The sequence below is a fragment of the Equus przewalskii genome, chromosome 12 (assembly GCF_037783145.1).
Source record: "Equus przewalskii isolate Varuska chromosome 12, EquPr2, whole genome shotgun sequence".
Lineage (NCBI taxonomy): Eukaryota > Metazoa > Chordata > Mammalia > Perissodactyla > Equidae > Equus > Equus przewalskii.
The window spans coordinates 24,079,625-24,095,814 of NC_091842.1; the positions used below are offsets into that span (position 1 = coordinate 24,079,625).

The 16,190-nt window shown below is 53.8% G+C and overlaps 1 protein-coding gene across 7 annotated transcripts in view; it reads left to right on the top strand.

Annotated features, from left to right (window-relative positions):
* The window catches only part of ERN2 (endoplasmic reticulum to nucleus signaling 2), a 21,020-nt gene continuing 4,830 nt past the window's right edge, over window positions 1-16,190 (top strand). Inside the window, exons 1-17 of one of the 7 annotated variants that reach the window (XM_070568303.1) lie at window positions 124-406; window positions 2,209-2,314; window positions 2,693-2,726; window positions 2,972-3,044; window positions 4,839-4,911; window positions 5,043-5,150; window positions 5,474-5,575; window positions 6,458-6,722; window positions 8,625-8,703; window positions 8,791-8,938; window positions 9,055-9,176; window positions 9,887-10,042; window positions 10,295-10,454; window positions 14,772-14,856; window positions 15,038-15,227; window positions 15,315-15,414; window positions 15,495-15,694. In XM_070568303.1, the coding sequence (XP_070424404.1) occupies window positions 311-406; window positions 2,209-2,314; window positions 2,693-2,726; window positions 2,972-3,044; window positions 4,839-4,911; window positions 5,043-5,150; window positions 5,474-5,575; window positions 6,458-6,722; window positions 8,625-8,703; window positions 8,791-8,938; window positions 9,055-9,176; window positions 9,887-10,042; window positions 10,295-10,454; window positions 14,772-14,856; window positions 15,038-15,227; window positions 15,315-15,414; window positions 15,495-15,694 (2,097 nt within the window). In that variant the 5' untranslated portion in view covers window positions 124-310. Of the gene's footprint in view, window positions 407-1,363; window positions 1,499-2,208; window positions 2,315-2,692; window positions 2,727-2,971; window positions 3,045-4,838; window positions 4,912-5,042; window positions 5,151-5,473; window positions 5,576-6,457; window positions 6,723-8,624; window positions 8,704-8,790; window positions 8,939-9,054; window positions 9,177-9,886; window positions 10,043-10,291; window positions 10,455-14,771; window positions 14,857-15,037; window positions 15,228-15,314; window positions 15,415-15,494; window positions 15,695-16,190 lie in introns of those variants that run through there. The other 6 variants (XM_008537778.2, XM_070568306.1, XM_070568304.1 and 3 more) reach the window with 6 other exon arrangements.

The following is a 16,190-nucleotide window of genomic DNA, read 5'->3' on the forward strand; positions in this document are numbered from 1 at the left end:
GAAGATTAAATGAGTGGATGTAAGGCAGGCGGTACAGCGCTCGGCAGGTGGCAAATTTTCCACAAATGGCCTCCGTTGGTAAAATCCCTGTCCCAGGAAAGCTCAGAGCTATCCTTGCGGGGTGACTGGGGATGCAGGTGTGTGATGGGAAGGGCGGAGGAAGGAGCGGAATACAGGCTGAGGTTGCGCCCAAGCCTCTGAGTACCCAACTGGCCCAGCCCGGGGCGGAGTCTCCTCCGGGCCGGGCGGGGGCTGTGCTGTGCCCTGGAGGCACCAAGGGAGCGGGCGTGCCCTGCGGCTGCCCTCGGCTATGGCGAGCGCGGCCCGGGGGTCCGGCCCGTGGCCCCCGCTCTGGCTCCGGCTCGTGGTCCAGCTCGCGGCGCTCATCGGCACCCTCGCGCCCCAGGTGAGAAGCGGGGCGGACGCGGAGTCTCCGAGGCCGGGTCCGGGGCGCGGGGGGCTGGGGCGCGGCGGGACCACCGGGGGCGCCTCGCCCTCTCCCGGGTCTGGGTCGCCCCAAGTCGGCCTCTGGCCAGTGAAAACCTCCTGACTTCGGGGAGTTACCCAGTTGCCCTCACCAACACCTAGCTGGAGAGCCATGCCAGCGTGGAAAGGCGCAGGTGGACGGAACGGCCCGCCCCTCCCGCAGGTGGAGAGAACAGCGGGCGGGCGGGGGGCCCGGCTTGACTGCGGTCCCGCTGAACCGTCTGGGACCCGGCTGCCTTGGAACGCGTGATCAACGTAGGGGTCCTCTGTCGAGAAAGGCGCCTACACACCCGGTTTTAAGGCAAATTCAGGCAGTTCACAGCGCGCCCCATACCCGTGACTGGACCCCGCGTTCCGAACCGCTGGGATAAATAAGTAGATGTGGGGATCTGGTCCAGCGCTGCTGGGAGCGGAAGAGTCCAGTCTTACAGAAATGCAGCGAGAAGGCGAAGACCCGCAGACCAGAAGCCACTTGTGCAGCCTGGAGACCCCGAACTGCTAGCAGGATCCCGGAGCTGGCTGTTCCTGCCACCCCCAGGCCCCGCGTCCAGCTCTGGGTCCACCCCGCGATTGCGACGTAGGAATGCGGGGCCCAGTGTGGCAAGATCGAGTGTTTCCAGAAAAAATGGAAAAATCTAGAAATGAGAAAAATTGGAAATCTAAATTTTTTTTCAAGTGAAATCCTCCATTTTTTTTAATTGGCAGCTAGTTACAAACACATTTTTAAACACGGTGATTGTCAGACAAAACTCAACTGTGGGCCACCAGTGTGCAGCTTCTTCTCTGGGCCACTCTCCCTGCTGGCGTGGTGCAGAGCAGGGAACAGGCCCCGCAAGAGACGGCCTGGAAGGCAGTTTCCTGACTCTTCACCAAAACCGCTGGCTCCGCCCCAAACCTGAGGGTCCTGGAGCCCTAAGTGGCCTTTGCAGGGGTGCGGCTGGGCCACCCGGATGTTAGGGTTCCTGCTGGGAGCTCAGCCTCACCCTGTTTGCTCAAGGAGGGGCCAGAGCAGGTGAGTTAGCCCAGCAAGGGCCAGATGTAAGGGCAGCTCCGGCCCTCCCTCCCTCGGCCACCCCCAGTCTTGGTGCAGGGGGCCCGCTGGAGCCTGGCTCCAAAAGCAGCTGGGCCGGTTTGGGAAGACAGAAGGGGTCATCCCAAAAGAGGCAGACAGTGTGGCAAAGGAGAAGGAGACCAGGCTCTGGAGTCCCAGCGATGGTGGTTCGAGTCTCAGTTCTGCCATTCGTTTTCTGTGTGGCTTTAGGCCAATTACCTACCCTTCCTGAGCCTTAGTCTCCTGCACCTCCACAGTAGTGAGAACAACAGCACCAATCATGGGGAGGCTGTAAGGGTCAGTGGAGTCCTTTAGTAAAGGCCTCAGTCTTCTTGGAAAACCGGAAGGGACTGAGGGGGAAGGGAGGAGGTGAGACTTTAGACACAGACACAGTGGGAGCTGGAGAAAAGCTGGGAGAAGCCAGACAGCACTGAGTTTCTTCCACCTGGCACGAAGGGAGCTTAAAATAAAAAGTTAAATTGAGCTGGCTCCCTCTGTAACCCCTCTCTAGGGTCAAGGAGATCAATGGGTGGGGCCAGCCGCTTCTCCAATCATCCTTCCTTCTTTCTCTGTCCACCAGAGGAATAGGGAGTCACAGCCAGCCCAGCCTGGGGAGAGGACAAGGGTGGTCCCAGGCCTCTCAGAGGAGGCCGCTTTGTTTCCCACTGCAGGTCCAGACCCTCAGCCCAGAAAGCCTCCTGCTGGTGTCCACCCTGGATGGAAGTCTCCACGCACTGAGCAAGCAGACAGGGGACTTGAAATGGACACTGAAGGATGGTGAGCAAGAGGCAGTCACGTCTCCCTACTTGGGCCTTAAGTTGGGGGCGTGGGGCAGGGGTCACCGAGACATACAGCATAAGGATAAGAACACAGAGTCTAGACTCCAACCAGCAGTGTGTTCAGGCAGCTTCACCACTTACCAGCTGTGTGGCTTTGGGAAAGTCACTTCACCTCTCTGAGCCTCAATATGCTCATCTGTAAAACGGGGCCAAGCATAGCGACCTTGCCTCCCAGAGTTCTTGGGAGGATTACATTACACGCATGTCAAATGCTTGGCTTGGTGTCTGGCACACAGTAAGCACCCAATGAATATGAGTTATGCTTTTCAATGGGGAGTCTGGAGGGGGCTCATGCTCCATGTCCCTGTCCCTGCAGATCCCGTCATCCAAGGGCCAATGTATGTCACAGAGTAAGTGAGCCTGCGGTCTTTTAAGGAGGGGGCATCTGGGAGGTGGGGAAGCCATTGTTGTCTGGAGGGAGCTTGGTGAGGGGGAGGGTGGCATCTCAGAAGTAAGGGCAGAAATTTGGGTCTGGAGCTCCATGGTGCTTCCTGCAAGGGTGGGCTCCTGCTAGCTGGGAAATTGGAGGGAAAGCAGGCCTGCATGAAACCAGGGGGCGTGCACCCACTTTCTCCCGTTCCTCTCTGCTCCACAGGACAGCCTTTCTCTCAGACCCAGCTGATGGCAGCCTGTATATCTTGGGCACCCAGAAACAACAGGGATTAATGGTGTGTTTCCTACAGAGCTTGGGGTGGGAGAGAGCCCGGGCTTCTGTGAGCCAGAGCGCGGGGGGCGGAGGGGGCTCTATGGTCAGAATCTGAGTGTCCTGCAGAGGATTAAGCCAGGGCTCTGAGCACGTTATGGGAAAGCTGTCTGGAGGGACCTGTTGAAAGGAGGTGCGGGCGTGGTTCTGGCTGTGTCTGCAGAGCAGGCTGACTGTCAGGCCTCAGAGGATGTCATGGGATTTCTCCTGGACTCTCAGAGTTTTAAGGGGAAACCTACGTCTCAGTTAGCTTTTGCTAGATAACAAATCGCTCCAAAACTCAATAGCTTAAAAAACAGTTTACTTAACTCCCAGTTTTGTGAGATGACAGTTTAGGCTGGGAGGTCTTTTTTTTTTTTTTAGCAAGATTATCCCTGAGCTAACTACTGCCAATCCTCCTCTTTTTGCTGAGGAAGACTGGCCCTGAGCTAACATCCATGCCCATCTTCCTCTATTTTATATGGGGGACGCCTACCACAGCATGGCTTTTGCCAAGTGGTGCCATGTCTGCACCCAGGATCAGAACTGGCAAACCCTGGACCACCGAGAAGTGGAACATGTGAACTTAACCGCTGCACCACCGGGCCAGCCCCTAGCTGGGTGGTCTTGATGGAACTTGCTCAGGCATCTGTGGTCAGCTGCTGGTCACCTACATGGCTCTTTCTCAAAGTTGGTTGGGGGTTGGCTGGGCTTTGACAGAGGCAACCGGGCCACGTGTCTCATCCTCCAGCAGGCGAGCCTGGGCTTGTTCACATGGTGTCAACAAGGGAACCAAAAGCAGCCAGAGAGGACAAGGCCCATGCACAAGCTCTTGTCAAGCTTTGCTTGTGTCACATTCACTGATGTCTCGTCAGCCGGCTCTGGTGGTCTAGTGGTTAAGATTCGGCACTCTCACCACCCGGGCTGGCTTTGTTTCCTGGTCAGGGAACCACACCACCCCTCTGTCAGTTGTCAGACTGGCAGCATCATGTTGCTGTGATGCTGGAAGCTACGCCATTGGTATTTCACATACCAGCAGGGGCACCCATGGGCCCATGGTGGACAGGTTTCAGCGGAACTTCCAGACTAAGACAGACTAGGAAGAAGGACCTGGCCACTCACTTCCAAAAAAATTGGCCATGGAAACCCTGTGAATAGCAGGGGAGCATCATCTGATAGAGCACCAGAGGGTGAGCAGATGGCACACAAAGGCCGGGCAGGGTTCTGCTCTGCTGTCCACAGGGTCACTAGGATCAGAATCAGCTCGACGACACCAACACAAAATGTCTCATCAGCCAAAGCAAGTCACAGGGCCAAGCACAGACTCAAGTGGGGAAGAAACAGACCCCACCTATTTACAGGAGGAGCTGAAAAGCCACCTGCACAGGCACACACACAGGGAGAGGAGGAATCTGTGGCCATTTTTCCCATCTTCCATGTCAGGACTCTCTCTGATGAGGGCTACTGAACATGACTCTGGATTTATCACAGGGGATGGGGTGGAATGTGCTTTGTCAGAATTCTGACTGTGCCATGGGAAGCCTGCCAGAAAAGTCTTAAGTATGTGATTTAGGAAGCTATGGAGCAAAATGATTAAGTGTGCTGGTTCTGGAAACTGTCTGCCTGGGTTCAGGGCCTGGGCCTGCCACTCACAAGCTGTGTGACATTAGCCAGGTTACTCAGCCTCTCTGAAAAACGGGAATGATAATAACCGTGCTAGTGAAAGTCTGTCTGTGTCTCTCTGCTCTCGTTCCTTCCTGGAACTTCTCCCTTGCCCTAGAAACTGCCCTTCACCATCCCGGAGCTGGTTCACGCCTCCCCGTGCCGCAGTTCCGATGGGGTCTTCTACACTGGTAAGCGTCCCTCCAGCCTGTGGGTCAAGGTCCAGCCAGCAGGGACCGGGGTCATGATGGGCCAGCTGGGCACAGAACAAATACCCTCTCCCACACCATCTTGAGAGCTGGCCCACTTTCCACCTCCACAGGCCGGAAGCAGGATGCCTGGTTTGTGGTGGACCCTGCGTCCGGGGAGACACAGTTTACACTGACCACAGAGGGTCCCTCCGCTCCCCGCCTCTACATCGGCCGAACGCGTGAGTCAGGCTGCAGCTGCTCCCCAAGCTCTGGGCAGCCCCCTCCTTTGCCCTGCCCAGGCCTGGCAATTGCTATCCAAGTTGAATTGTGGCCAGTGAGTCAATCTGTCAGTCAGCAAACATTTCATTGAGCACTGAACAAGGAGCTGAGGATACAGCAGTAACCAAAACAGACCTGGTTTCTGCCACTGTGTTGCTCACAGACTCCGGCCTCTAAGCCAGGTGTTTGAGCACTCACCCCTACAAGATAATGTCCCCTGGGGTGGGAGTGGGAGAATTGTCATATGAGTGTGCCTGGTAACCTTGCTTCTGGGCATCCCCAGAGTACACGGTCACCATGCATGACCCCAGGACCCCGGCCCTGCGCTGGAACACCACCTATCGCCGCTACTCCGCACCCCGAATGGATGGCTCGCCTGGGAAATGTGAGTGCCGCCTCTCTCTGCCGCCCCCGTGGAGCAAGGCCACCAACTCAGGGATCCCTGAGTGGCATCCACGACCAAGCCCTACCCCATTGTGACCCACCCTGACCTCCTCAGGGACCCCGCGTACTGAATGATACACTCTGATGGGTAACCTAAGTGGCCCCCTCAACTCCCGGCCTGACCCTCCTGTGACCTGAGAGCCCTTAACATCCTAACTCTCGCACACCCCCAGAGAACCCAGCCAGGTGACCCTGGGGGATTCCCCACAGAGTGACCCCAAGCAACCCACACACACCCTGAGCAGTCCCCATATGTCCTAACTGAGCCCCAGTGTTGAATGACCCCTGACAGATGACCCTAAATGACCTCCCCCCAGACTCACCACACCCTGCTTATTATGACTGTCCTACCCAACTGCCCGAGTGACCTCACAGGAGCCCCATCAATCCCTTGTACCCTGATGCCCTCATTCTGCGTGAGAAGCCACGTAGGTAACCCTGACGCATCACAGTGACACCCCAGGGCCGCTGACTGAGCCCCTTCACACTCTACATGTCTCCTAGTGATTCGCATGTCTCCAGGCCACCCTGATCGACCCATCCTGGGTGACCATCACTCAGACCGTGCCTGACCTCACCACGTCCTAAGTGATTTCTCATGTGCCCTGGACTGAGTCACCTCTTGACGACCCTGACCGATCCCCTGACTGATCCCAGTGACCCAGTGAACTCAGCCTGAACTTCCCATGTCCTGATCACCCTCCAGGTGACCTCACCTGTCCTCCACATACCTGAGTGGCTCTCCTGCTGGCCCACCCTCAGAGCAGTCTCCCCACCCTGAGATGCTCCCTGACCACATTTCCCCAGCCGTCTCTCTTGGCAGACGTGAGCCACCTGGCATCCTGTGGGATGGGCCTGCTGCTGACTGTGGATCCAGGAAGCGGGGCGGTGCTGTGGACACAGGACTTGGGTGTGCCTGTGATGGGCATCTACACCTGGCACCAGGACAGCCTGCGCCAGCTACCCCATCTCACACTGGCTCGGGACACCCTGCACTTCCTCGCCCTCCGCTGGGGCCACATCCGGCTGCCTGCCTCTGGCCCCCAGGATACAGCCACCCACTTCTCTACCTTGGACATCCAGCTGCTGTAGGTGCCCATGGCTGGGGACTGGGAGGAGCCCTCTGGAAGTGCTATAGCCCAGGCCCAGTGGGCAGGCATGATGTTTGACCTTGACACACCAGTACAGCTGAACCAGGGGTCAAAATATTTCAAACTGGTAATTTATCAGTTTGGTAGATAACCAATGCCCTGCACCCCACCCCCACCCCCCCCACCATGTGCTTCTAGGACTCCCTGGATAGCCCCACTGTTCAGCAACTGATAGGGTAAAATCTGGCCTAGGAGGGGCCTCCAGGTCTCCACTCCAGGGCTACAGCCGGCACTTGTTCTGCTTGGTAGGTGCTGTGCCTCATTAGTTGTTAAATTAAATGTCACCCTTCCTTGTAGCACTGAATACCTTAGTGTCCCCATCTTGGGGAATCAAGAGGCAGACTGGGAAAATCAGGGATTATCCATTCATTTAGTTAGTGCCACAAATATTAATTGGGCACTTACTATGTACCTGTGACTTGTTAGGCTCTGGGAATACAATAATATTATATAATACAATAATACAATAATAATACAATAATACAGCCAGTGTTCGTACTTACAGAAACTCTGAGAGTCTAGCAGGGAGACAGGTGTGTAAAGGGGCAATTGTGACATGGCATCCTAAAGGATGATGTAAAAGAAGTATAGGTTTGCCATGGGAATGTATAGGAAGGGTACCTAAATTGAGACTGGGGGCAGGAGGCAGTTAGGAAAGCTTCCTGGAGGAAGGGACATCTAAAATTGAAACCTAAAGGATGAATAGGATATGAAAGAGAGAGAAAGCATAGCAACCAGGGAACAGAAAGAAATTAAATAAGGCTGGAGCATAGATCCGAGCAGGGAATAAGGTCTGAGGCTAACTTAAGGAGGGATGTTGTAGGATCCTTTAAAGAGTTTGGACATTTTCTCCTAGAAAATAAGTAAGAAGTCACTGGAGGGTTTTAAGCAAGGAAGTGATTTGATCATATTTTCATTTTGGAGAGATAACTCTGACTGCAGTGTGAAAAATATCCTAGAGTGTCGTAGGGGAGGAAGTGGACTCTTAGAATATTGTGTTAGTTCATCAAGAGATGAAGACACTTGGACTAGGGCGGAAACACTAAAGATGGAAATAAGTGGAAGCTAAGAGAGATTAAGAGGGAAAACTAGTAAGAATTTGGTGGTTAGCAAGTTTGGTGTTTGTGAGCGAGGAGTCAAAGGTCATGTTCAGGTTTCTAGAAGCATATGGCTGCTGTCATTTTCAGAGGTAGGGAGTGCTAGAGGAGGAGAAGGTAAAGAAGGGAGAGGAGGGTGTAAGGAATGAGGTGATGAGTTCAGATTTAGATAATCAAGTTCTTCAAAGAGGTCTGGGCTAGGCACAAATTTAAAAACATTGACTATAGAGTTTGTATCAGTTAGCTTTTGCTGCATAACAAACCATCCCCCAAACTTAGAGCTTCAAAACAGCAAACATTTATTATTTTTTAAGATTCTGCATGTAGGTGGGTGGTTTTTCTGATCTGGGCAATCTTAGTTAATATCTGCTGTCAAATGGTGGCTTGGCTGAGCCTGGATGATCTAGGATGCCCTCACTCACCTGTCTCATAGTTGGTGGACTATTTGGCCTGGGGCTGTCAAATAGGGTCTCTTGTGCCCCGGCAGGCTGTCCTAGCTTTCTTCACATGGTGGTCTCGGTGTTCCAAAGGACAACACGAGAGGACAAGCCCCAGTGCACAAGCATTTGTCAAGTCTCTGTTGGTGTCACATTTGTTATTTGTCTTACTGGCCAAAGCAAGTCACATGGCCAAGCCCAGAGTCATTGTGGGAGGGGACAATACAAGGACATGGGTACAATGGTAACTGAAACTGCCGATTACCATCACTCATCCTTCTCCCCTTTTTCCTCTCCCCCACTAGGATGACGCTGTATGTAGGGAAGGATGAAGCTGGCTTCTATGTTTCCAAAGCACTGGTTCACACAGGGGTGGCCCTAGTGGTGAGAAGGGGTTTCTGAGGGGCTGGAAAGAGGGGATGGAGCAGGAGAGGAGCGCCCCTCATTCGTGAATCTCCATCTTTGCCATAGCCTCGTGGACTGACCCTGGCCCCCATGGATGGCCCCACCACAGAAGAGGTGACACTCCAAGTCTCAGGAGAGCGAGAGGGCTCACCTAGCACTGCTGTCAGATACCCTTCAGGCAGTGTGGCCCTCCCTAGCCAGTGGCTGCTCATTGGTAAGACCCCCTGGCTCAAATTTGGAATAGATGAAGATGAAGGATCTGTGAACCCTGCTTCTGAGCTGAAAGGCTGAGGTCACCTTCAGCCCACTGACTTTTGCCCTTCCCCTTAGGACACCATGAGCCACCCCCAGTCCTGCACACCACCATGCTAAGAATCCATCCCACCCCTGGGAGTGGAACTGCTGAGACTAGACCCTCAGAGAGCACGCAGGCCCCAGCCCTCTTCTTGGAGGTCAGTGCTAGAAGGGCAGAGCGCATGGGGGGAGTGTCAGCTGGCGGGTGGGCATTTCTTGGACCTTTTCCTCAGACTTCTAGGAATAACACTTGGTGGTAGGTCAATTGACTTCACACAGTTTCCCAGAAGAAAAACATTTTGTTTTGTTATTGCCAGAAATGTGTTAGAAGTGTCAAAAGATACTGCTTATCTAAATTGTGGAACATGAGTCACAGTTTTCTTTATTATTCTTCAGTGTAAAAGTTACACAATATTTATCAAGTGAGAAAATGAAAACAGAAAAACTATAAAAGCATGCTCTCCTGGGAGAGGCTTGGACAAGAATCGCCAGTAGTTTAAGTTTAAGAAGGAACAGCCATGACCTGGAACAATAATTCTCAAATCTGGTTGCTCATCAGAATCACCTGGGAGCCCACTCCAGACCCACTGAATTCAGAATCTCTGGAGTTGGATATCTGCATTTTTTGTTGTTGTTGTTGTTATGCCTCAAAGGTATCTGTATTTTTTAGTGACACTGCAAGAGATGAAGCCCACTCTCCTGGGGCACCATGATATTTCAGCACCACGGAGAGTGCCACATTTCCCACCATCCAGACCACTCCCTCGCTGCCCCTTTAGCTAAGCCCAGCCTGCACTAGGTGATGAAAAAGGGTTACAGGTTCCACAGTGGGAAGGGGTGTTAAGAGTGAAAGCCCCTTGGTCCCCAGCTCCTGAGCCAGAGCCGAGAGGAATCTTGGGACCTGGAGCTGCATCCTGAAGAGAAAACCTCAGGCTTGTATCCAGGGCTGGGCCCCCAAGACCTGCTGGCAGCTAGCCTCACTGCTGTCCTCCTGGGAGGGTGGATTCTCTTCCTGATAAGGCAGGTAAGCCCATCGCCCCTGACCTCAGGCCCGTGTTAGTCTTCCTAGGGGGAACTCTGCTCCTCCTCTCCCAGACCACTCAACCACCCTCTCCCTTCCCCTGCCTTCCTCCCAGCAGCTCCCCGAACCCCAGCTGCTCTGCTCTGTATGTTCATGCTCCAGTGCCAGGCCATCTCAGGCAGAGCTGCTGGGCCCACCATGGGCCAGGGCCTGGCAGGGCCAAGCCCTCTTAGGCCCTCCCTCATGTTTCAGCAGCAGCAGCTGGAGGAGAAGCAGCAGCAGGACCCCCCGACACCTGCAAGCCCTTCTCACGTCTCACAGGATGCTCAGTCTCAGCTCTTGGGCACCACCTCACAGGACCTGCTGAGCCTCCAAAGCCCCTCAGAGCAAGCCCAGCCACTTGAAGACCCTGAAGGTGAGCTAAGGAAACAGGAAAGGGCAGAGTCAGGGACAGAGAACAGAGAGGGGAAAGGTTTGGCTTCAAAGTCGGTTTATTAGAAGTCACTCTAGTGGAGTGGTGAAACCTACACATGCTCACCAGAGAGTATTTCGAATAGTGCCTGCCATGTAGCTGAGCACTCTGGAAATGTCTGCCGTCATCTTTTATTGTTGTTGCTGTCAAGGACTCTGGATGCAGCTGGGACTGGGTCTAGATCAACTCCCCTCTCTGTTAACTTTGATGAAGTGCTTAATGCCCCGAGCTTCAGTTTTCTCATCTGTCAAATGGGACTAACAACACTCACTTCCTCATGAGAGGTTACCATCACCATTATTATTATATCATACCTACCTATACATACCTAACACAAATACTAATATTTGTGTTAAAATAACATCGTATTTGGTAACAATAATAGTAAATTACCTAGCTACAATTTGGTACCTTTTCTCCTCTTTAGGGCTTTTTATTTTTTAAACATTTCTCTCCTCTTTTCTCAATTTAATACTATAAACAAGCCCTTGGAAGCTTCCTGTGGTATCTGTAGGATGCTCCAGGGGATCTTTCCCATGCTTTTATGGGTCAGTCCAGGGTACTTCTCCTGCTTCTTTGGCTCTGGGCTGGTCTTTGGTCCTTTGGTCCTTTTCATGAACTGCTGCTGGCACCTCCTGGTCACTGCTCAAACCACTACCTCATGCCTTGGAGCCACTCTGCTGTCACCTTAACTTAGGCTGAAGTCTGTCCCTTGCTTGGTTGGATGCCCCAGTGCTGCTCCCAACATTTACCTTTGTGTTCGCTTTGCCTCTGCTGAGAGAGGCAAGGCCCTCGGGGGCTAGCTCTTGTAGAAAGGCCCCCACCACAGAGTTGCCTGAGCCCTGAGTTGTTGCAGTTTCTGTCACTTTACTGGTTCTGGGTGGGTCCACATATAACTTACCCCACCGCACTCTGAAATGCTCATCTCCTTGGACCTTCTGACTCAAGCTGGGTCTTTCCCCAGACAACCCAGACTCCATCTTTCTCCAGGGTGGTTCCCATCAGAGGGCCCTGTGGCCCCCTTGCCATTGTCCTTCAGTTGCCCCTCACTCACAGCCCATTAGACCCCAGCTTGGCATGATGGAATTCCTTCCCCAGATGCCTCCTCCGTTCTCTGTGTCAGTAGATACCATCATCCTCGGAGGAGGAGAAAAGAGGATGTTGAATCTCAGTCCCAGCCCAGCCAGGACACCTTGTTATGTAAAATACCTAAGCCTCTTTACCTGCTATAAGGAAGGAATCAAAGGTTATCAATGCTTCAGGACAAGAATTCAAGAAAATAAAACACCCAGATAGAGCCTGGGACCTCTGTTGTGAAACTTCGTGGTAACAATCTCTATATAGTACTGGATTTCCTCTGTAATTAACAAAAAATCTTTCTATTTCCTTTACTTTCTTTGTTTAAAGTGCTAATAAACTCTTTACTTTGGCATTTTTGTGGCCTCTAGGCAAAGTCTCGGGAGGACAGGCTTTGGGCCATGTGATAAATGCTGCGATGGTGGCGTCACACAGGCAGCTGTGGGAACACAAGGGAGGGGCACGTAATGCCGATGTGGGGAAATAGAAAGTGTCCTCAAAGTGATGTCTAAGCTGTGGTCCCAAGGACCAGGAGGAACTACCAAGTGAGCAGGGAGGGGTGGAGCGGGAGTGCTGTAGGTGGCACCACGAGCACAGGCAAATGTTCCGAGAGAGAGAATGCAGGGGACACATTCTGGAAGCAGAAAGGTGGGTTGCAAACTCACGCCCATGAGTAGGTCAGCTGGATAAAGTAAATGAGCGAAGCAGCTACGTAGGAGAGAGAATAGGGAGTGGTGGGGACTGTGGCAAACTGGAGAACAGGTACCTGTCTAAGCTCCAACAGCTAAGCCTGCCTTGCTTAGTGCTGCAATCTCTTGATACAGAGCATGGCTGAGTGAGTATCTGTTGAATCGATGACCGACCCTGGGCACTGGCGAGTCTTAAACAGCACTTCTCAACTCAGTAAATACACGTGGAATGAATATGTGCTGAGCAGGTATGAGGAAGAGGCAGAGTTATAGTTAAATAGACTGGGATTTGCCTATCAGATATGCAGCTATCGGGAGTCCAGTGTGTCAAAATCTGGGTTTAGTCCGGAGAGAGTCAATAAATGAATGTGGCTGATGGCAGCAAAGCTCCAAGAACCACTCTCCAAAAGAGCCCTCCAGGACCAGCCCCTTGTGGCAGCCTCTGACCTGTCCTTAGAACATCTGTTCAGAAACTCTGACCTGGAAATCTTGCTCCTCCTCTCTTGGTGCGGGGAGAGGACCTTCCTCACGGACCTTTTTATGGTTCACGAAATCCACAGAGTCGTCACATCCTACTCTTGTTTAATTTACACAGACTCATCTACACGTGCTTGGTTGGGTCCTTCAGGACCACCAGCTACATCATATATTCAGGGGTAAGTGGATGCAATCAAGCCAGAGCTTGACTGGCTGAACCAGGGCTGACATTAAGAGCTAGCATTTATACAGTGCTCACTGTATGCCTGTCACTGTCTATACGCTCTGCTTGTATTAACTTGTATGATACTTACAAAGTCCCTGTGAGGTGGATACTGTTATAGTGCCTACCTTACGGAAGAGGGAAAGAAGGCAGAAGGGTGCCTGATCGCTGCCCTCAGGCTCACAGAGCCAGTAGGTACCAGCTCAGGAGCTCAAGGGCAGGTCAGCTGTGGGACAGGACTTCTGTCTGCACTTTGGCAAACTGACTTTAGGGTTTCCCAAGACGCGTTGTGGACTCTCAGGATTTTCAGAGGTAATTCTGACTGCGCACTGTTTCCTCTCATGTGACAGCCTTTGATTACTTTAGAACTTCCCTCCTGCTGTTGCTGCTGCTCCGTTATGTTGATGCAGACGGCTGAGCCAAGTGGTGGCGCACGTGTGTGCAGACTGAGCCTCCTCCCGCTCATTATTTCTGCATTCAAGGCCCTCACAGCCACAGTCCGGCCTCCATCCTAGCACTGAGGATGTTTCTGAATAGCTAACCCAGGAAGCACGTAGTGAGTGTTTACCTCACACCAGGGCGTTGAGAGCAGGGCAGGCAGACACACAAGAGACAGGAAACCCAGCAGAACCAAATGAGTGAACAAAAGAGGGGCCGCAAGTGTTTGGGGACCCTCACCTGGAGCCAGCTGAGCAGGGCTTGTTCCAACAGGCTTTCCAGCAACTCTGTCCCTGCTTTCTGAGTCCCCCCGAGACACAGGCTCACTCTTACCTGTGGGTGACATGCTTCCAGCCAGGCCCAGCGCCCCTCCACTCCTGAGTCCAGGGCACACGAGGCTGGGTTACTGCCTGCACCTGGCCCACAGAGGAGAGTGAATGTTCCAGCAGACAACCCAGAGCAATGCTGAGGGGCGGCTTGGAACTTTTCTCACTGATCCCTGAGCCTGATTTTCCTTTGCTTTTCCTAAAGCTGATGGGAGAGGCTGAAGCTGGCAGCTCTTCCTACGTAGAGTGTTCTCAGGGCCACTGAGGGGTGCGCAACTCTGGGGGTGCCCGATACATTCGGCTGTATGAACAGTGCCCCTTGGAGCTGAGCAGAGCACGGCCTGGCCAGATGTGTCTGGGTCCCTGTCAGGGGTCTCTTGCAAGCTACTCAAAGGGAAGAGCAGTAGCTGTCTAAGTCTACGGACCTCTGTCTGCCTGAGCCAACCCCACCCTTCCTAACAGGAAACCAAGGCCTTCCCAGGACTAGCCCTAGGGCAGCTTAGCTTCCAGAGGTCCGCGGCTCCCCTCCTGTCCGGGGCAGTCTTTTCTGCTACTGCACTCCCCCCGCTGCGCTTTCAACTGCCCAAACGCACCTTCCTGTTTGGAGCCAATTCCTCAATTAAAAGGGTTTATTATAACTGGTGGAGGTGGGGAGAGTGCCAGAGGAAGTAAAGGGAAGAAACCTGGGCAGAAAAAACCGAAAGAGGGAGAATGATAAGAGGATAGTATGTCAAACCTCCCCCCTGCCTTTCTTCCTTTGATTCATTTAATGCACAATGATACCATGCGAGATCATTACATGAGTCCCACTTTCAGAGGAGAAATCTGGGGCAGAGCAGTTAAGTAACTCACCCAAGTACATGCAAAGAGTAGGTGGCAGCCCCAGGCGCTGGCCCCGGGCCGTCTGGCAGCAGGCTGAGCGTGGAAGTCCAGAGAAAGGTGGGGGCAGCGGGACGGCTCTGGACTGGGCAGAGGGGCGGCCTTGGGCTGAGCAGAGGCTCCCGGAGACCCCGGCCTCCTCTCCCCGCAGCTGAGCCGCTCACCGTGGTGGGGAAGATTTCCTTCAACCCAAGGGACGTGCTGGGCCGCGGGGCAGGCGGGACGTTCGTCTTCCGGTGAGTGGCAGCCAGGAGCCGGGCTGAAGATGTGGCTCTCACAACCCTTTCGGCCACTGTCCCTTGGAGAGCCTTTCTTTCAAAGACTCCCGGAGGTGGGTGCAGGTGGGTAACTCACTCACCACTTGCTAACGTTTTGCTTTATCTCCTCTCCCTGAACCTCTGCTCGCCCGCCTGCCAGGGGACAGTTCGAGGGGCGGGCAGTGGCTGTCAAGCGGCTCCTTCGTGAATGCTTCAGCCTGGTCCGGCGGGAGGTCCAGCTGCTGCAAGAGTCGGACAGGCACCCCAATGTGCTCCGTTACTTCTGTACCGAGCGGGGACCCCAGTTCCACTACATTGCCCTGGAGCTCTGCCAGGCCTCGTTGCAGGAGGTGAGGCTGGAGCTCAGGGAGGTGTGGGTGGGGTGGTGGGGAGGTCTGGGGCTGCAGGGTGACACTTTGCTCCTTGCTGCTCGTCAGTACGTGGAAAACCCAGAGCTGGACCGCTGGGGCCTGGAGCCTGAGATGGTGCTGCAGCAGCTGATGTCCGGCCTGGCCCACCTGCATTCCTTACACATAGGTACCAGGCCCCCACGTCTCTCCAACCCAAGCCCCTGCCCTCCCCTCCTCGGCCCTCAGCTCTCCCCTCCTCTCTCACAGTGCACCGGGACCTGAAGCCGGGCAATGTTCTCATCGCGGGGCCTGACAGCCTGGGCCGAGGCAGGGTGGTCCTCTCAGACTTCGGCCTCTGCAAGAAGCTGCCGGCCGGCCGCCACAGCTTCAGCCTCCGCTCGGGCATCCCGGGCACGGAAGGCTGGATGGCCCCCGAGCTCCTACAGCTCCTGCCCCCAGACAGCCCTGTGAGTCGTCCCGCAGCCCCAGGCCACAGGAATCCCTCCGTGGCCTTCTGCTTCTCCCAAGAAGGCTCCGCATCACTGCTGCGTGACCTTGAGTCACTCCTCCAAGTCTGCTTCTTCATCTGTTAAGTGGGGATGATTCATCCCCTCTTACCCAGAGCAGTGGTTCTCAACCAAGGGCTATTTTACCACCCAGGGGACATTGGACAATGTCTGGAGATGGTCTTGGTTGTCGCTCTTGGTGGTGGTAGCGGGGCTTGCTACTGCCATCTAGAGGGTAGAGGCCAGAGATGCTGCTAAATATCCTACAATGCACTGGACAGCTCCCAGGACACAGAATTATCTGGCCCAAGATATTAATAGTGCTAAGGTTGAGAAACTCTGACTTTTTTTTTTTTTTTTTTTAAGATTTTGTTTTTCTCCTTTTTCTCCCCAAAGCCCCCCGGTACATAGTTGTATATTTCGTTGTGGGTCCTTCTAGTTGTGGCATGTGGGACGC